General features: G+C 51.0%; 1 protein-coding gene and 1 long non-coding RNA gene across 16 annotated transcripts in view; one reads left to right on the top strand and one right to left on the bottom strand.

Annotated features, from left to right (window-relative positions):
- LOC309515150 overlaps nt 1-11,649 on the bottom strand; it is a 227,725-nt gene extending 216,076 nt beyond the window's left edge. Inside the window, exon 1 of the long non-coding RNA XR_014212325.1 lies at nt 11,238-11,649. This is a non-coding gene — a long non-coding RNA (uncharacterized lncRNA). The remainder of the gene's footprint in view (nt 1-11,237) is intronic.
- LOC309514805 (uncharacterized protein) overlaps nt 1-20,158 on the top strand; it is a 214,980-nt gene that overhangs the window by 120,819 nt on the left and 74,003 nt on the right. For 9 of the 15 annotated variants that reach the window (XM_082192105.1, XM_082192101.1, XM_082192102.1 and 6 more), the window contains exons 6-13: nt 3,719-3,832; nt 5,315-5,443; nt 6,001-6,093; nt 6,760-6,861; nt 7,469-7,576; nt 10,154-10,852; nt 12,510-12,668; nt 13,689-17,825. In XM_082192105.1, the coding sequence (XP_082048231.1) occupies nt 3,719-3,832; nt 5,315-5,443; nt 6,001-6,093; nt 6,760-6,861; nt 7,469-7,576; nt 10,154-10,852; nt 12,510-12,668; nt 13,689-17,825 (5,541 nt within the window). The remainder of the gene's footprint in view (nt 1-3,718; nt 3,833-5,314; nt 5,444-6,000; nt 6,094-6,759; nt 6,862-7,468; nt 7,577-10,153; nt 10,853-12,509; nt 12,669-13,688; nt 17,826-20,158) is intronic. The other 6 variants (XM_082192107.1, XM_082192111.1, XM_082192110.1 and 3 more) reach the window with 6 other exon arrangements.

Raw genomic sequence — 20,158 nt, 5'->3', positions numbered from 1 at the left:
AGATTAGATGGGTCTTTGGCTTGACCCAGCAGGGATCTACACACCCACCCCTACATCAAAGAGCATACCACACAAACTTATTATGGATCCCCCTTTAGGATTTGGATAATCACTAAAATAATATGTATGTTACTGTGATTGATAAAGCAGAGGGCTTTTTCCCCCTCTCATGTAGCACAACACATAGGCTTCTGTCTTCATCAACTGCTCTGGTAGAAATGAAACGATGCTGTCTTATTTATATTCATCTTCCTTTCTTTTTTTCCTGGCTGCCACCTTGGAAACGGCATCACTTCTTTTTTATCAGAGCAGCTGATGAAAGCAGAAGCCTAAATGTTTTGCCACATAAATAAAAAAAACCCTTTTGTTAATCACAGTAACGTATACATATGGGAAAGCGTATAAACCTACTTAAAAAAACCTGACAACCTCTAAGTGAGTAGGCTTGCTGAAATTTCATAATGTTTTTAGCAAATGCGGAATTTGGACTTGCTGGTTTTTGAAGACACCGTAGGGACTGTTGTCACAGTGGATGTTTTTGGAATAATACTTGAGCTCCTTCCAACCTCCGACGTGTTTACATGTGGAAGGTGCTTATTAAGCGCTTCAGGAGTATGGAACACCTAGCAGGATCAGTGAGGCTCTTGGCGTACTTACAGTTCATTTGCCAACGCAGCACCCATGGGAGCACATGTACTCACAGGGTCCTCTCTCCTAGCTGAGATCAGGCTTGAAAGAAGAATACTGTTGTAGACAATAGAGCAGGCATTTTGTGTTCATGTCTGTGGGGGGTGTGTTTGGTGTCCAGGACAGTTTCTCTGGTTTGCAAATGGGCAACCTAAGGCCCGGGGGCTGGATGCGGCCTATTCGCCTTCTAAATCCAACCCGCGGACGGTCCGGGAATCAGCATGTTTTTACATGAGCAGAATGTGTGCTTTTATTTAAAATGCATCTCTGGGTTATTTGTGGGGCCAGCTTGGTGTTTTTACATGAGTAGAATGTGTGCTTTTATTTAAAATGCATCTCTGGGTTATTTGTGGGGCATAGGAATTCGTTCACCCCCCCAAAAAAAAATATAGTCCGGCCCACGACATGGTCTGAGGGACAGTGGACTGGCCCCACGGCTGAAAAAGGTTGCTGATTCCTGCTTTAGACCACCTAGTCCAAAGGACAGAAGAGTTATCCTAGGCTTCCTCAACCTCAGCCCTCCAGATGTTTTGAGACTACACTTCCCATCATCCCTGACCACTGGTCCTGCTGGCTAGGGATCACGGGAGTTGTAGGCCAAAAACATCTGAAGGGCCAAGGTTGAGGAAGCCTGAGTTATCCCCTTCTAGTGGAGAAGACTCATCGTTCCGTTGCCTCAATAAACACTGTGAAGGGATCCAAGCGCTGGCAAGGCTCGAAGTTAAAACCCTCCCCAGAATTTCTTGTGTACACAGATAGAGCACCATAAGATGACCTTTTGAGTTGGGAGTGTAAAATCATAGAGTTGGAAGGGACCCTGAGGATCATCCATTCCAAACCCTTGCAGTGCAGAAATATGCAGCTGTCCCATACGGTGCAACCTTGGCATTATCAGCACATTGCTCTAATCAACTGAGCTATCCATGCACTAAAACCAATTGATTAAAGAGCTGGCACTGAAGGAGAGCGGAATGGACGAATTAGCATTGATGTGGCTTCTTTTTGCACATGCAAGTCTTGACTGCCCCAGGGACAGGGAAGGATAAGGCTGGATCATGCTTGAAGCCTCTCGTCCAATATCCCCACCTGCCTTAGTTCTGCAGTATCTCACTGTTGGTCTGGGAAAACCTACATCTTTGTTTCCAGTGAAACGTGGAAGGCTCTCTTCACCCTGCCTCTCTTAGAAGCTTGGCTTCCGCTTCCTGTAATGCCACCCAGCTGCTAGGTAGAGGCTCGTTTTGGAAAAGCCGCTTTGCCTGCAAAGAGGTCACCGAGGCTCCTCTCTTGCTTGGCTGCCTCTGTCTGTCCAGTCAAGGGTGTAATAGGATTCCTGGCACAAGCTAACAAGATGGATTGTAGGTGGTCGCTGGGTTTGAGAACTGTCTGGAAGTGGCAGGCCGTCCGGGTCATCTGACACACATGCAAGCCTGTCCCTTCTGCACATAGGCTTTGGGCTTGTTGTGTCTGAGCAGGTACCCATCTATTGAAAGTACATTTTCACTTCCAGTAAGATGCCTCAACAATTTGAGCGGGTACACCTGAGGCATTTTTAAAATAAAAAATATAGTGTAGGATACGATTACGATAATCTTTATTGTCATTGTCCCATACAGAACAATGAAATTGAAAAAAATCTATATCAGACATTAGATAGATAGATAGATAGATAGATAGATAGATAGATAGATAGATAGTTTTATTACGGCCATAGGCCCATATTCAATACATCATACAGCAACACAGGTATAACAAGATAAAATTAATAAATTAAATTACGTTTAAATCAAGTACATCTCAGACCATAAGTTTCTAAATTCCATTAAAATAAGAACAATATAGCGCTTAAAATATCAAATTATCAGTATAAATCAATATTATTTAGGCAAAATCAATACATCAGACATTCAAAAACCAACAAGCCTGCTATCCCAGCCTGGTTAACCCCCTAAAAACTCTGATACCCCATAATTAAATTCAAAATACTCCCACAGAGGTTACCTTGCAAGCCCAGATATTATGTCTTTAACTGCACAGAGATGCTTTTTATCTTTCCTCATGTCAAGAGACCCTGGTTAGGGTTCAAAATGTGCAATAAAACTATGATTTAGGTTGGCTGCCTCTCAATCCTGCCCTGAAGTGGGTGTCTGGGTTGGGTATTGATGAGTCTTGCTTATCATCATCCAAGTAGAGGCAGGGAAACAGTTTGAGTGTGGTTTGCCCTGTGCCAGTGTGATAATTGTCGTCCAGCAACTTTCCGAGTGCCTCGCGTTAGCCATCCCTGGCACAAAGTTTAGTGACAGTAACATCTTAAAGCTATACCTGGAACAAAGTTAGCTCGGTTGAGGATCCCACAGCAGTGAGCCTAGAATTCGACATCTGCTGAACTTTACAGAGCACACTTCTTGTTCCCTTGAAAGACGTAGACTCATAGAATCTTAAAGTTGGAAGGGACCATTAGGGTCATCTAGTCCAATTCTGTGCAATGCAGGAATCTTTTGCCCAATGTGGGGCTCTAACCCCTGACCCCGAGATTAAGAGCCTTTTTCTCTGTAAACTGAGCTACCTGTCTGGCTGTGGCTCATCATTAAAAAGTGCTGGGCTTCCTGCCTAGCACATAACTGAAGCTCAAGCTTGGGAATCCTTTGCTGAGTGGCCAAAATTTCACTATAGCAAGTCCTTAGACACACATTTTTTTCCAAGGGTTGGGTTTTTTCGGTGGGGTGGGGGGAGAGGGATATTCATCTTCCTAACCCCTCCTTCCCCTTGGACCACGTTCTCAGTAGGTAGCCTGTAAGCCAGGTGAGGCTCAGCTAGCCTCAGCTCCTTTGCACCCATTGCCATGGCCCCCTGCACCCCTCTCTCGCTGATTGCCACGTCAGTTGCACAGCAGGCAGGGCTGGCACTGCAGGTGGCAGGAGCAAGGGGCTTGGGGGTGTCCTGGGCTGCAGAGTCAAGATGGAAGCTGTCCTGAACTTTGCCACGGCTCGAGACCCCGGAGAAAGATGCCAACTATCTGCTGATTGCCCCATAGAGCCTTTTAAGATGCACCGCGAAGACGTCCTGTCCGACCTTCTGCTGCTTCCTCAGGAAATGACGAATGTGCCGCCTTTCGGGGAGTATTTTGCAGCTTCGCAAGAAGTCCATGGTACAATTCTCTCCGCCGCGCTTGCCGGTTGCGTAACTCTCTCCCCGCTTCAAGTGCCACTAAGGAATTCTTCTGCATGGCTGGCATCTTTCTTCTTCCTCCTCCTCCTTCTCCAGTGTGCTTTGAAACTCGTGTTAATTATGGAGAGCAATGAGGGACATAATCTGCTTTCTCAGTAGACTTCTAATCTGCCAGTGGGTCTTGAAAAATCTCCATGCTTGCAATCAGGCCGTCGGTCGTGAGGCTGGGCTCCTTCATGCCTCCCTTAGATCTTTTTTTGAAATCATAGACTGCCGTTTTGGTGTTTGGAGGAGAGCTTGGAAGTGTGAAGAAGACCACGTTGATTTGAAACCTTTAATTCCTGGGCAAAGTGTCCCATTATCCAGGGTGGCGGTGAGGGAATTGAATACCACCACTTCACCGACCTTTTGCTCCTGTTGATCTGGCCTTCCTTTCTCCCAGCGGCTGGTGGAAACAAAAAAATCCCAATCCTCTGCAGCCAGAATTGAATGCCATTAGAGGTGCAACATTTGGGGCTCCTCCTGCTTCTCTGGGAAATTGTTTAACCTGTCCTCCTGCCTCGCTTTCTGCTTCCCTCCCCTCTGCTTGCTCTGACCCCCAGTAGAATATATCCAAGGCCAAAGGCCAGTCTTCATTGATATTACTGTACAGCCCTGCTGAACATTGGCCTAAGACTGGTGGGCAGGCCGCCTCTGAAGTCTGCATCACAAGGCTAAGACGAAGCCTAGGCACTCTGCAAGGCACTATTGGGTATGATGGGGCCTTGTTGCTACCTCCCCACTTTATTAATCCTCTTTCACCCCCTCTGCTTCTTCCAGTGGCTGCCATTGCTGCACCCACCTGTCTCATGATGCTCTGCTCATTCAGTTTTGGAAGGCTTAGGACTGGGGCGTCAGGTGGTCCCTTGCTGGTTAGCTGCAGGCGACCGCAGCAGGACCAGAGGCTTTGTAAAGTGGAGCTGGCAAGCAGTTACCAGACAGCTGCTGTGATTGTGCTGCCACCAAGTCTCTCCATCCCTGGTTTTAGGAAACCCCCCGGATGCTGGCTTGGGGTGACGGGGTCCAAATCATTTCGGGACCCAAGGTTGGGGAAATCTGTTTAAAAGGCACTTCGTAGTTTTCCTTCCTCCTGCTGTCACAAAACATCAGGAAAGTAATAAGCTCAAGCTTAGGACTTGGGAGTGCTGGTAGCAGCAAGAGGAAATGAACATTTTCTTCCTCATCTGGAAGTGTGTTTTCCTCGGTGCAAAATGCTACCTGGAAAGGAAATCCTGACTCAATTAGCTGCCGGGGCTTCATTTCCTGCAAGGTTTGTATTAGTTTGTTAGTTGATGGAAACGCATTGCATCCCACTTAAGAGACCAAATCAGCTTGGTTCAGTCTAAGCGTGAACTCCCACATAGTGGACGGCAGGGGAAATGTGGTAGCTGGTGGTGCAAAAAACCTGCCTTGTTTTTCACAGCACCTTACGGAATTGCAGGGGCGCCTGAGCAGCCCCCTCTGGGACCCCAACATCCTCCTGCAAACATTTTTGACCCCATGGCCTTCCTCGATTCCGGGGCAGAGTCTCTGCTGAACCAGAACGAAGCAGGTGAGCCCATGCTGATCTGTTGCCTCTGCCAAGAACACCAGAAGTCCTGGGGGTGAATGGGGGGCGGGGAGGAGGCAAGCTGCAGCTAGGAAACTAGGGTGTGAGGCGAGTATGCATGGGTCTGCAAGCTGCATTTCAGAAAGAAGAGAAAAGCAGGAGCAAATCTGCACTCGAGGGCTGATACGTGGCCGCCAAAGATGTTGTGGAGAGGAGATCCCTGCTTTTCCTCTGTCTGAGAGAAAAGAGTACAAGCAGAATCAAAGCAAGACAGCACCCAGGTCTGCAGTAGGATTTGAGGCTGCCAGTTGTGTAGCTGACCTGTGTGGGTGTTCCAGGTGAGCCCCGGTGCGAATTGGAGCAATCCTGAGTCAGCCACAGCTGCTCAGCAAACACCACCTAGGAGACCTCCTAGTGGTCCTCTAACTCCACCTCTTTTCTGGCGAAACAAAAAACCTGGGGCGGTTTGACTTGGGGGTCTGCAAAGGTAACCTGTCGTGAAGCCACCTTTTGGGTGGGCTTTCATGAGAGCCTGTGTATCTGCTCGTTGTTTCCCGTAGCGCCTGCAGGAGAGACGGGGCTTCCTGAAGATTTCTGGTTGAGACCTCAGCACTTAGCAGAGGGACAAGGAACACCTTTCTTTGAGCCGCCAGGTAAAAAAAAGCAGAAGCATCTCCAGAGAGGAGGTGTTCTTTTGAGGCTCTTCAGTCAGGCATTGGCACGGACCCACCTGCTGTTTCCAAACAACACCTTGATTCTCAGAGAGGAAGGCGGAGTTTTGGTGGCGCAAAGAGCAGCAAAACATCACGAGACGGTTCCCAGAATCCTTTGCTTCCCAGCTTTTGGGGTTCTGCCGTTCCCAGTCCCTGCCAGGTCCTGCCTCCCCACCCCTGTCTTCATGCATCCTGGCTGAAGCTGGAGGCAGAGAGAGATGCATGACCTACCCAGTCTGGTGCTCCCCAACTCCCTTCCCCTTCTTGTTCCACAGGTGGAAGCAGGTCAGGTCCTCTTGAAAGGGCGATGAGCAGGAAGGAGAGATTGAACGGAGAGAATCTGGTGAAGAAAGCTTTTACCTGGGGAGGGGGGCAGGTCTGTGGCATCTATGCTTGCCCCATGCACTTTGAATGACCTTTACCACCCCACTACCCCAGTTCAAGGCTTTCTCTCTCTCAGTTACATTCTATATGGATGCTGCCTATTTGCTGTCGTGTCAGGCAGAGCGCCTGCCCCAACGCCATTCAGACTGGCTGGTGGCTCCAGCTCAGTTTCTGTGTGAATAGCTTATCCCACCCCAACCCCCACCCTCTCTTTGTGCCCAGCACCCGGCAAGATCCCGACGAACTTCCCAGGATGCTCCGACACAGGTCTGGTAGACATCACAGAGCCCAATCCACCAGAGTCAAAGCAGTCCGCGCCAGCAGGTGAGGAAGAGCTCTGTGGAAAGCTGGCTCGCGTTTGAGATCTGGATACTACCCTTGCTGGATGATTGCTTGCAGCGATAGGCTCCGGTGCATCATTCCCAGAGCTGTTTCATGGCAGTGTGGGGTGGATAGGATGAGTGAGGTGGGGACAGGACTGCCCCACCCCAATGTAGCATTTCTGGTGTCCTGTTCACCCCAAGCATCCTGCAAACTGAGCAGAGGAAAAACATGGGTTGTGGTTCTTGCCCCCTAGGGCTATGGGGTTTCTTGGGCAAGGGATGTCAGGCTTTCTTCCCCAACTCATGACATTTGGGATGATTTATAATTGAGCTTCCCAGTCTGGGGACGAGGCAGATTATAAATAAATATAATTATTATCATGTAATTTATTTGTACTCCTGACTTCTGCGTAGTGGGGCAACCGGTTAACGATTTGGCTCTGAACTTGCTCCGAACTCACCCTGCCATCCCAAAGGCAGGAAAAATGACCCCCCTTTCTTTCTCGGCTGTTTGCTTTGTTCTGTTTCCAAATGGTGGCGTCGGCAGCAGGAGTTACACGTACCTTTAAATCTTCTGCTTAAGTCGTTTCTTTCCTTTTCTTTTCCAGCTTCTCCTGCGGTCGGAGGTCACGGGTCTGCCCCTGCAGTGGAAGAGCTGATGGGGTTTGAACCGTCATTTGACCAGAAATCTCTTCCTCTCAAAGAATCCCTGGCAGGTGAGCTTGCCTTCGAGACTTCGTAGTGTGCGTTTGTTTCTTGGCTTGCTTGCAATGCTTGAAAAGGAGGCGGGTTCTGGGTTTGCACAGGAAATGGTCTTCATTCAAGTGCCAGTTGGTCCCACAAGCAGGAACCCACAAGAAATGGGTCTGGGGTATAGCCTTCTCCCCCTGCCCCCTTTGCCCCCAAACCTTCACCCCCTCCTTCTCTGTCTCACACCATCATCTCCATCAATGGCCCTCCTGACGCCCGCATCCTGCCCTGCTTTGCTCTTCCATGACCTCGTTCTCTGCTGGAGCTCCTACAGTTGGAACGGTGGCACCAGATTTCCTGCAAACGCAGCAGACCCCAACCAGCAGTATTCCAACATGCTAGAGTTCCAGAAAAAGCTGCCATTTAGAGTCCTCTCTAGAGCAGGCTTCCCCCAGCATATTTTGATTACCGTCCCGCCGTTACCCTGAGATCCCAGGGAGGGTTGCAGCAATTGAAAATACGTTGCAAACAGTTCAAACCAAATCACAACCACAAGAATACGTTGGGTCCTAAAATGTAAATCCAGTAAGAACATAAGAAGAGCCCGGCTGGATCACGTTGGGCGCAGATCAGCAATAACTCACAAGGTGTCAGTGAAGTTAACTCTTTATCCCAAAAATAGAAGCTCAGGCCTAGTCAGCACAGCAAATCTTTCTCTTGCCCCATTGAGGCAGTTGTGAGGACTGAAGGTTCCTGCCTTCCCACTGCTCCCTAAGTCTTCTCCCCCCCTCCCCCCGTCCTTCCCAAGTGATCTGAGACTCCTTCATCTTGTCTGTCTTTGCTTTGCTCTCTTCATGCCTCTTATGGTTCTGGGAGACCAAGGGAGAGGGGAGCTGATCATAGCAGGAGAAGGGAGACCCCCTGGCTTCCTCACCAACCTACCTCATCTCTGCCTTTTAGCTTCCCTGCTCTCCAGCTTCCACTTCTGCCTCTAGAGTCTGGATTTCTCTCTGCCACAGCCTCTCCCTGCTCACTAAACCCTGTTACCTCTTCGGCTTCCAACACCTCCTCCTCCCTCTGACCACTCCTTGTCATGCCACAACCAATCCCCAGGCTCTGAGCCTTCTTACCTTGGGGGTTCCCCAACTGGTGCCACTTGCCATTCCTCCGCGTCCAGCCAGTCCATGGCAGCTAATGGCCCATCTAGACCAGCGTCCTGTTTTCACAGCGGCCAACCAGGTGTCCCAATGGGAATCTGAGCAGAAGCAGAATCTGAGCACAAGAGCTCTGTCTCCTGTGGCTTCCAGTAACTGGTATTCAGGAGCATTTCAGCCTCCAGCTGTGGATCATAGAATCATAGAATCATAGAGTTGGAAGAGACCACAAGGGCCATCGAGTCCAACCCCCTGCCAAGCAGGAAACACCATCAGAGCACTCCTGACATATGGTTGTCAAGCCTCTGCTTAAAGACCTCCAAAGTAGGAGACTCCACCACACTCCTTGGCAGCAAATTCCACTGTCAAACAGCTCTCACTGTCAGGAAGTTCTTTCTAATGTTTAGGTGGAATCTTCTTTCTTGTAGTTTGGATCCATTGCTCCGTGTCCGCTTCTCTGGAGCAGCAGAAAACAACCTTTCTCCCTCCTCTATGTGACATCCTTTTCTATATTTGAACATGGCTATCATATAGGCAGAACACAGCCATTGTTGTCATGATCTCATGTGTCAAATGCCAGGGCAAAGAAGTGTGTCTTCAGCATAGGACGAAGATCGTGCCTCTGTGGGTAAGACATTCCCCACCCTAGGGTCTGCCCCGCTCCGCACACTTCTGAGGGTGCTGGAACCACAAAGAGGGGTCAGGTATTTGGGGCCTAAGTAATTTAGGCCTTTAACCGTAAAAACATAAAAAGAGCCTGCTGGATCACGTCAGTGGCCCAACAGATACCTGTGGGAAACCAGCAAGCAGGATTCGGGCACAAGAGCAGCTCTTCATTTTGGACCAGTTAAAGTTTCCGAGTTGCCTTCAAGGGCAGCCCCTGGTATTGCATTGCGCAGTAATCCAGCGTGGAAGTCCCCAGCTCATGGAGTGCAATGGCCAAATCAGAATTTGTAGAGTCGGAAGGGACCCCAAAGGCCATCTCGTTTCTCTCTTGTGAACAACCCTGGGATTTTTTGATGGAGGGCAGCATATAAATATAGTGAATAAAATAAAAATCTAGTCCAGCCCCTTGCAATGCAGTCCTTCCTGTCCGAAAGCCGATGAATCAGGCAGAGCTAGAAGAAGGTACTCCTAGCCACTGAGGCCACCTGAGCCATCCATGACAAATACAGGAGCGCCCCCAAGCTACAGACCTGCTGCTTCCAAGGTAGTGCAGCACCGTCCAGGACAGGTTGTCTCCCCACATCCTGGGAGGAAGCTCACGGGCAGGAATGGGATGGTCACTGTCCATCTGTCCTCAGCACCTGCCATTTGGCCACTTCTTTTGGAGAGGTGTTGGTTGAGGACAGGCGAGTGAACCAGTATCACTGATCCTAGAGGGGAATCGTTGGCAGTCGGATGGCGCAGATGAAAAAAGGCACCTCTTCCTTCTTTTGCTATGTATAGGCTCTCCAGAAGCGACGAAGGAGCAGAAAGCGAAGGCCGCAGACGCTACAGCTCCAGGTACTGGCGGTTTTCCTGTGCTGGGGAAACAGGAGGAGAGCTGGCCTTCCCCCACCCAGCACAAGGAAAAGGAAGAGACCAGCCAGTCCCAGAAGGCAGAGGAGCTCGCAAGGAAGACTCCTCCCAGCCAGAAAGTGGATGACAGCCAGCCTTTCTTCAGCCAGTGGGGAGAGGAGAAGGAGGCAAGCGCAGCAACCAAGCCCCCCGCCCAGAAAATGGAGGAATCCAAGCCCCCTCTCATCTTCCCCATGGAGGAAAAGGAGAGGCAGCCCCCAAGCCCGAAAGTCGAAGAGCCGAAGGCTCCTTCCACCCAGCACACAGAGAAGGTCAGCGAGGGCCCGCATGTGCAGGAGGGGGCGAGTAAAGCTGCTCCAGCCCCCAAAGCAGAAGAGCCCAAAGCTTCTCCCAGCCAGCACTTAGAGAAGAAAGTGGAAGAGAGCAAGATCTCTCCCAACCAGTCCGCGGCGAGCCAAGAAGGGCCTAAGACGCCTTCTTCGCCCCTCCAGCCCTGGGAGACCTTCCCTGCTCTGGAGAAGCTCGGGGAGAAGGACAAACAGCCTCCCAGCAAGCCTACTGAGAAGCCGGAGGAGAACAAGCAGCCACTGTCGGTTCCACCTGTGGCGCCTCATCCGGAGCCTGCAGGTAAGGAAAGAGGTGGGGGGGAAAGATGTCACTTCCTATGGGGAAAGCTGCTTTCCTTCCTTCTGCCGGCGCCAATGGAAGCCACACCCTCCTCGTATCAGGAGATTGCGCCTGCTTCTCTCATGGTGGGGAGGCAGCAGCAGGGAGGCCCACCAGCGGTGCCCCTACAAGTGCAATAGAGGTGGGGGCTGAGCTGGGGATTGGGCAGTTTGGAAGAAACAGGGTGGATGGATGGACAGCCGCACATTGGGGATATTGGCAGGCAGAGCTCTTGAAATGGGCAATACTGTCCTGGTTGCTGCACTGGGCCAGGCCAATGGTCTACATCGCTCAGCCCAGGATCATGGTGAGGCTGACGTACCGTATTTTTCGCTCTATAAGACACACTTTTCCCCTCCTAAAAAGTAAGGGGAAATATGTGTGCGTCTTATGGAGCGAATGCAGGCGGGAGGCTCTGCTCAGCGCACCCTTTAAAGAGCCGCGTGGAGCGTGTTTGCGGCTCTTGGGGGCTTTTCCCTGAGGAGGGAGAAGGGCTGCCCTTCTCCCTCCTTGGGGAAAAGCCCCCAAGAGCCGCACACACGTTCCACACGCTCTTTAAAGGGAAAGCGGCTATTGGGGGAGCCTTAGCCGTGTGCAGCCTCTCCCGGGCAGGGGATGAAGGCTCCCCTTGCCTGGGAGAGGCTGCGTGCAGCCAAGCAAGAAGCCAGGACGGCCAGCGGGATCGCAGCGCAGCAATCCCGCTAGCTGTCTTGGCTTCTGGGATTCAGAATATTTTTTTCTTGTTTTCCTCTTCCAAAAACTAGGTGCGTCTTATGGTCTGGTGCGTTTTATAGAACGAAAAATACGGTATTTATCTGTCCTCTGCAGGCTTGGGCAGCTGGTTTTGACCTGTACCTAGAGACTGTGTTTTCGGTCATGGGAGCAAGCTGGTGGGGGCGGGGGTGGTGATTCTCATAGAATCATTGAATGGTAGGTTTGGCACCCCCAGGCGTCAACTGGTCCAGCCCCCTGCAAAGCAGGTGTCACAGCTAAAGCATCCCTGGCAGGTGGCCACCTAACCTCTGACCTCCAGTGAAGGCGAGCCCACCACCTTCCGACGAAGTCTCTTCCACTGTCAAACAGCTCTTACAGTCGGAAAGTTCTTCCTATAGTTTAGCCGGAGTCTCTCTCCTTTTGTGTCATTTGAATCCAGTTGGCTTCGGTCCTCCCCTCTGGAGCAGCAGAAATCAACCTAGCTCCACCTTCCACGTGGCAGCCGTTTAGATAGTTGGAGATGGCTATCCTTTCTTGACTACTCGTTTGTTTCTTATTTATTTATTTTATATTCTTTATTGAGAAATAAAAGGTACAAAATTACAAGTTCACAAAGTAAGATAAGACACACAAAAGAAGAAGAAACAAGAAAGTGTACCCATGTAGTAAGCAAAACAGAACAACTAAGATATTGTGTACCATTACAAAAAGGGGGGGGAATAGTTTTCCTTAATCAAGCAAACAAATACAAAATTTATAAAATAATGAATTGCAGATACTGTTCAATTTGTCCATGGCAAGTCTGTGTTTGTACACAACTATCCTAGCACTTGCCAGTCTTGTCTTCTTCCTTTTTTTTTAAAAAAAAAGAAAAACACTGATGTTTTTATGCTTTTATTTCTAGCAGAGTCGAAAGAACCGGTACCCCCGGGAGAGTCCAAAGGAGACGCTAAGGAGCCCTTGGCTGCTGTGGTGGAAGTGGCCAAGCCAAAGGAAGCACCTGAAGCTCGCCCTGACCATCCCGCGGAGCTGCCTCAGGGCAAGGCCGCCCTGGAACCTGCAGGTAGGCAGTGGCAGCGGCAACAGAGGAGCAGCTGAGCTCCGTCTCCAGTTCTTGTTTCCGTCTCCACCATACTCTTATCTTTCCCTCTGTGTTGCAAATTGCCTATCCCTTTGCAGCCAAAGAGGCAAACCTCTTCCTTTTCCTGTGTGGTTAGGAAACGGCCTCAGCTTTATTTCTTGTTTCTTATTTCTACTTGCTCCTCAGTCCCCAAACTGGGAATTTCCTCTCCCCCTTCCACCCCCATACTGGGAGCCAGGCAACTCTCCCCCATGGCTGAATCTTCTATGCAACATTGTCCCTTTCTGGTTACCATATAGGACTCATTTCTGATCTGACATTTAGGAGAACCATTTTGGTCACAGACCTCATAACAATGCTGGTCTGTTGCTTTTTGGGGTGTGGGGTTTTTTGGCCTGTCCTAAATCTTTTCCCTTAAAGTGTGCACTCCCACTGCCCAGCTGGGGGTGATCAGTGCAAAGCTGGCTTTGCGGTCTCCGCTGTGAGCAAGAAAAACACCCTGTGTTCTCCAACCGCAGCAAATGACCCCCTTTCTCATCACTGAGCTGTCCCTGCCTTCTCCATCTAGCCATGTGCCCCCATGCTCTGTCATGCCCCCAGCTTGTCAACAGAGCTTGCTTCCTGCCGGGAGAGTTCCCTGTTTCCGGAGCTCTTGCCTGCGTGCAACTGGCCTCCCCCCACACCCCAGAAAAAGAGGGAAAGCAGGCCCTGAAATCCATCCTAGAAAGGCCTTATGGGATCTCTAAGCCCAAAAGCAATTCTCACATTGCCCTGTAACATAGAAGCGATGACTCTTCCAGAGACCTTGTCCATGTTATGACGGAGAGAAATGCAAAAAGGAGGGGAGATTGGTACCCCACCATCCCTTATCTTGCTTCCAAATCTGCACTTTACTAAAGTGGGAGTTAATACTAGCATTGACTGTAGGCACTGGGAGCCTGGCTGAATGCCGCTTTTGGTGAGTAATCCCTCCGGTACTCCAGCAACCTTCCTGTATTCCAGGTGCGCTTCCTGCCCAAGGAAGACACACTAACAAACCCAGCGACCACCACCGCAGGGTTGGCAGAGCGAAACCTGCCTGGCTGCCTGCGGCCGATGCCCCGGAGGAGCTTCTTGTAGGTCTCCCGGCTGCACCCAGGAGCCACAACCAAGGAGGCGACCCCTTTTCGGCGACAGAGTGCAGTGGCTTTGTCGCCGGGACGTCCCCCCGGAGCAGAGCTCCTTACAGGAAGGCAGCCGGCCAGGCGTTTGAGTTTGCAGAGGGCGCGAGGGAGAGCTGGGACCTGGAAGCTTCCGCGGCACTGAAGAAGAAGAAGAAAAAACAGAAGCAGAAGAGGGTCCAGCAGCCAAGGGGGGCAGAGATGTGGGAGGACAGCTCCGAAAGGCCGCAAGCTCCCCTGTGTGCTCCTGAACCCCAGAAGCCCGAGGTCCCCTTTATTGAGCCCCGGAAGAGCGCTAAAGAGGCCTCAAGAGCCCCTGTGGACGTCACTGGGAAGGATCCTTCGGTGCTTGAGAGAGAGGGCCAAATTATGGACAGCCTTGCCCCGGTTTCTGTAAAAGGAGAGCTGGCCCTTCCGGCTGATAATGTTGCATTAGATGCAAAATTTGGCCAAGTGGAAGAGATGAGGGATGGCAGCTTGAAATTGCCATCTAAAAGCAGGGAACCTCCTGAGGAGCAGCTGAAGCCCCATGTCCAGAAGAATCAGCCAGGAAGCCCCACTTGGCCACAGGCCAGTCCTGTGGAAATGGCACCCTTTGGGAAAAGCAGGACATTGGAGGAAGGCTCAACTCACAAGGACTCGGTCCACATCGTGCCCGCTTTGGAGGCCAAAACTGTGGTGAGCAAGGAAGCTGAAGTCCTGCTTACGAAACCAGCAGCTGCGGGGGAGAAGGTCGCCCCAGAGGGCCTGGCTCCTTTGCAGGAGGTGCTGGTGGAGGAGCCGAAGAAGGAACAGAAGGGCAGGCAGGGCAGAAGTCCTGGCGAAGGAGCTGCCAAATCTCCCGCTGAAGCAAAGGCCGTGGAGCCAGCCACGGAAATGAGTTCTCCCGATAAGAGCAAGGAGAAATTCCCTGTTGCACCAGAGCCGAGCCCCACCAGGGAGTGTTCACCAGGCGACGCACAGGGGAGCAGCCCCGCAAAAAGTGCCACTCTTGATTTTGGTTCGGCAGAAACCCCCTTTTTCTTGGAAAGCAAGTCTGATCTGGGCAAGCCCTTTGCTCCCACCAAAACACCTGGCAGCGCTCAAGCACCTTCTACTGAGATGGCCAAGGGAGCCAGCCCCAGCACACCAGAACAGCCAACTGGGGCACAGGCTAAGAAGAGGGGCAGCGATGGCAGAAGCAAGCGGGTTAAGAATCCTCCGGCACCGCTGCTCTCCCTCTTGGAGGACCGGGCCAATGTGGGCAAAGCTCTGGGGGCGGAGGAAGCTGTGACCCCTCCTGAAAGCAGCATGGCAGCCAGAAGCCCCGAGGCAGCTGGCATCTCCAGCTCAGCGGACGGCAAAGCCGCTCTTGCCTCTGCGGTGTTGCAAGAGAAACCAAAGAGGAGCAGTGAGGGGAAGAGCAGGAAAGCCATGAAGAGAAGCTCGCTGGGGGCATCGTTTCCTCCAGCGGCAGAGAGCGGCACTGGCCCCTCGCCTGCGGAAGTGAGCAGAGCTGACCTGAGTAAAGAAAAGAACGATTCCAGCAAAGGAGCCAACCTCTTAGCTGCAAGCCAACTGATGGAAGTTTCTGCTGCAGATACGGCAGAGCTCCAAGCTCCTGCTGCAACTTCTTTGAAGGAGAAGATGCAAGGGGCTCCAACCAGCAGAAGCGAATGTGTCAACTTCTCTTCCTCGGCATACCCTTTCATCTTGGAAACACCAGCCAAGGCAAGTCCTCCTGAAGCCAAGGGAGCCACCGTGCCTGGTGAGAGCAAAGGGCCCAGCTTCGCCATTTTGGAGAGCCCCGCTTCAGCCCTGCCAGGGAGCAAGCCCAAAAAGAGGACCAGCGATGGGAGGAGCAAAAAGTCCGGGAAGACTCCGCCAGAGCAGCCGTTTCTGCCGGAGGCGGCCTCTGACCTGAGCAAGGCTTCTGAGAAGGCTGATGGTACCACCAAAGAATCAGGTGCTGCTGGCAGGGGTGGCGCCCCTCTGCTTGAACAGCTGGAGAGCAGTGAAGTGCAGGTTCCTGCTGCAAAACCGGTGGGGAAATCTGAAAGAAAGAAGGCGGAGGAGGGGAGTTTGGACACAGCCCCGAAGGAGTGTGGCGTTGAGCAGCCGGTCGCTTCTGATCCAAAAACCAGCACTGCAAAGCAGGAACTCTTCGCTAAAGACACAGAGAAAGGTCAGGAAGCCAGTCTAGATCCTAGAGACAGGACAGAATTGCCGAAATCCCCCCATCCCTTTACGGAGCTGGCGGCAGAAGAACCGAGGAAAAGGGATGTAGGAGGGCAGAGCCACCAGGTTTGTGTCCAAGCCATGGAAGCAAAGTCTGTACCTGCCAGGCTAGCTGCTGAACATGGGGAGGTGGCTAAAACGGAGGAGGCTCCATCCCTGAGTAAAGTCCAAGAGAAAGACCGTCCCTTGAAGGAGGCAAGAGATGCAGGGCAAGGTTCTGATGCGGGCAGAACATCCAGAGGATCAGAGGAGGCCAAGAATCGAAAAGACAAGCTGAGTTTGGAATGTCCCTTTCTTTGGGGGGAAGCCAAAGGAGAGACAGGCACACTTTTGGGGGACCAAAGAGAAGGTGAACAGAAAGAGCCCCTTTCTCCACGAAGCAGCAAGGAGGGAAGCGGTGGCGGGTCTGCTCTTGCCAGTAAGCCAGACCTGGCTGCAAAAGCTGCAAAGAGGGGCAATGACAGGAAAAGCAAGAAGGCAGCGAGTGGCCCTGACCAACCCGCCTCGCAAGCAAAGGTGGATTCCACAAACCAAGGGCAGCATCCCAAATTGGCTGGCTTCCTCCAAGGCGTGGAGGAAATGGAGTTTGTAGACGAGAACAGGAACATCAAAAGCCTTCCCCCGGGGCATCAGGTACACTGGGAAGAGAACAAGATGAGCTTGTTTGGCCCCTTTGCTCCCCCCAGTGCTGGTGGTCTTGACGAAGCCCCTTCCAAAAGCCCAGGGCTGGGGTGCCCCTTTCTAGAAGACCCAGGCAAGTTCATGAGCGAGCTGAGCAAGGAGCAGCCTTTTCTTTCCGAAATGCTGAAGGATGCCAGTAAAAGCGACCAGGAGGATCGGCATGAGCCGAAGGAGAACGTGGCCAAGTTGGGAGGCCACGAGGCCGCGATAGAGGCTTCCCTTTTGCTGAAAGCGGGCGACGAAACGAGGGAGAAAAGGAAGAAAAGCAAGAGACCCCATGCCAAGCAGGAGCTAACAGCAGGAAAGGACAAGGCGTTCAGCTCCGTCCAGGATGAAGATGGAAGGGAAAGCTTGGTGGGGAAAACACAAGGCTCTGGACCTGGCCCCACGGAACTGCCAGCGGAAGAGGTGCCCAAGGAGACTGCCCTGCTGGTTGCTGGGACAGAAGGAAATGGATCTGTCGGAAAAGAAACCAGCATCCCTTCTGGGGAATTGCCATCCCTTTGGGAGAACAAGAGAGAAGCAGCAGCACTCCAGGCACTGACAACCGCACTTGTTGGTGGCAGCTCAGAGCCAGTTGAAAAAAGCAAAGGAGCTGAACCAAAGACCTCTGAACGTCCGGATAGCTTAGGAAGTAAGGCAGGGGCAGATAAGGTCCTAGAGGATGTCCACGGGGAGGAAGCTGCTTCTGCTCCTAAACCAAAAGACCCATTCAGACCTCTGAAGCTGGATGACGTGAAGGAGCCAGAGATCAGCGTCCCAGCGCAGGCGGCCAGCAAAGAGGAAGAGGCACACCTGCCAAGCCAGGCAGCCCCACCGAAGGGCACACAGAGTTCTGGCTCTGAAGCCGGCGAGCTGATCCCACAGGCGGTGGCTGACGGTGGCGACCAAGGAGCGAGAGCGACGAAGAAAGAGGAGAGGAGAGCCCGAGGCGCTGAGCAAATGAAAGGCTACATGAGACCCACAAAGTCGAGAGGGCTTCCTCTCCCGCCGCCGCCATCGAGAGTCGCGGCTGTGCAAGAGCAAGGGAGGAGAAGGCCGGCGAAAGCGGACAGCCCAAATCTACAAAGGCAAGAGAAAGGTGTGTCTTTGCAACTGTGGCTCGTCAGCAGCTAATGCATATACTACAGCTTGTGTGTGAGAACCTGCTCCTTGGCATGAGCACCTAACTGTTAATCCTGCGTCCGATGCACCTGGCATGACTTGTGTCTTGGCTGTTCCCGTTAAGAGCCTGTTTTTGACTCTGCTTGCCTGTTTTCACCAGGGTGCTAATGGCCAAGTTTTCGAAGAACTGACAAATGTATAAAACGAGCTCCCAAAGCTTATCTTTATGTGCTTGTTCTTGCTTATGTATTTTTGTACTCCTCCTCACTAATGTTGAAAAAGCGTTGCGTCGTCTAGCAAAATAGCTTCTTGTCACCACATTGCTTGGAGGTTTCCCCTTACCTGAGGTTCAGGTCTTGGTGCATTCATTTCTCAAGTCTCAAAATGCTCGCAGGTTAAAGCCTGACAGGCTATTAGTAATGATTCCCCACCCCCTTTTGAAAACGAGTCCATTTAATAACTTGGTGCTGGTCATGAATGTCCCCCTTGCTGGCATGGAGATGGTCATATGATGGTTGGCTCACGTGGTCAGCCCACGACAAACGTCATTTCTCAACTGTGTGCAACGCAGCTGTGGGAAGCTGTTTCCAAGGCCCCTGATTGTTGGGGGGGGGGCATGAGTAATTCATGAATGTGCAGAGTGCCCCTCTGAAAAGAAAGCAGTACATATTGAGTTGAGGAAACGGTCTGGTCTTGCAATGGAAATGAAACCGCCTGCATATATTTAAATGTCCAGTTTGACTCTCACACACCCATTATTGCTTATGGGCAAGCAGAGGGGCGCTTGGTTCCTGTTCCTCAGGCGTGAACAAATGGGATAAAGGGCAAAAAATAAAACGTAACGAAATAGTAAGTTGTATCAGTTCAATCAAGGAGATCTAAAGCAATGGTTTAAATCAGCAAGCAGTTAGGATTTAAATCAAGTTTCTCATGATAGTACTTTCCTAAATTCTAGTGCAGCTCCCAAGTGCTAACCCAACTTTATTTTCCATTCAGTAGTGGGATGCTTTGTGTGTGTGTGTGTGTGTGTGTGTGTGTGTGTGTGTGTATATATATATATATATATATTTGCTTTCGTAGATTTTCACGGGTATAGGAATGCAGGTTTTGGTGTCTTCGGGTGTCTTCCCGTGTAAGAGTCGGGGTGTCTGTGCGACGTTTCGACGAGGTCTCACTCGTCATCTTCAGGCTGGTGCTTTCGGCTTCTTGTTACTGGAACAGAGCAGAGTCAAGTGTTTGAGTTCCTATAAATACTGTTGAGGGGTGTGGTGTATAGCCTCCAACGTTCTGGGTAGAGAGGAAGTTCCTAGATTAGTGTGCCTTTTCTTCTTTTGTTCCTTAATTACTTGAGGGATATCTTGGGTGATTTCATGAGTGATATTCTGAATATCACTGGGTGGGTCATTAATTACTTGAGGGATATCTTGGGTGATTTCATGAGTGATATTCTGAATATCACTGGGTGGGTCATTAAGTGTAGGTTAGATTGCTAAAGCTCTCGTGTCTTGACCTCTTGAGCTTGTGAAGAGTTTACAGTAACAAGAAGCCGAAAGCACCAGCCTGAAGATGACGAGTGAGACCTCGTCGAAACGTCGCCCAGACACCCCTACTCTTACACGGGAAGACACCCGAAGACACCAAAACCTGCATTCCTGTACCCGTGAAAATCTACGAAAGCAAATATATATATATATATATATATATATATATATATATATGCAGGTTTTGGTATCTTCGGGTGTCTTCCCGTGTAAGAGTAGGGGTGTCTGGGCGACGTTTCGACGAGGTCTCACTCGTCATCTTCAGGCTGGTGCTTTCGGCTTCTTGTTACTGGAACAGAGCAGAATCTGGTGTTTGAGTTCCTATAAATACTGTTGAGGGGTGTGGTGTATAGCCTCCAACGTTCTGGGCAGAGAGGAAGTTCCTAGATTAGTGTGCCTTTTCTTCTTTTGTTCCTTAATTACTTGAGGGATATCTTGAGTGATTTCATGAGTGATATTCTGAATACCCCTGGGTGGGTCATTAAGTGTAGATTAGTTGCTAAAGCTTTCGTGTCTTGACCTCTTGAGCTTGTGAAGAGTTTTTCTGAGAAGATGGCTGTGCTGCATTTAGTTGTGCTCTGGCTTGGCTTCGTGTATAGGGGCGAGCTGTGATTTTGTGCCTTGTGCCCGCCAGATCTGTGTAGGGATTGCAGGGGGGTGCAGCATCCGGAGGTGCCACTATAGTTTGGCTACTGGATGGAGTCTGTAATATGTCTGTGGAGAGGGTCTGGGTTTGGGTCTGGTGTGGTTGATTGGTGACGGCGTTCTG

The sequence above is a fragment of the Podarcis vaucheri genome (assembly GCF_965113315.1).
Source record: "Podarcis vaucheri genome assembly, chromosome: 12".
NCBI lineage: Eukaryota > Metazoa > Chordata > Lepidosauria > Squamata > Lacertidae > Podarcis > Podarcis vaucheri.
The sequence above is the reverse complement of the archived record's forward strand: the minus strand, read 5'-3'. Positions and strand labels throughout refer to the sequence as shown.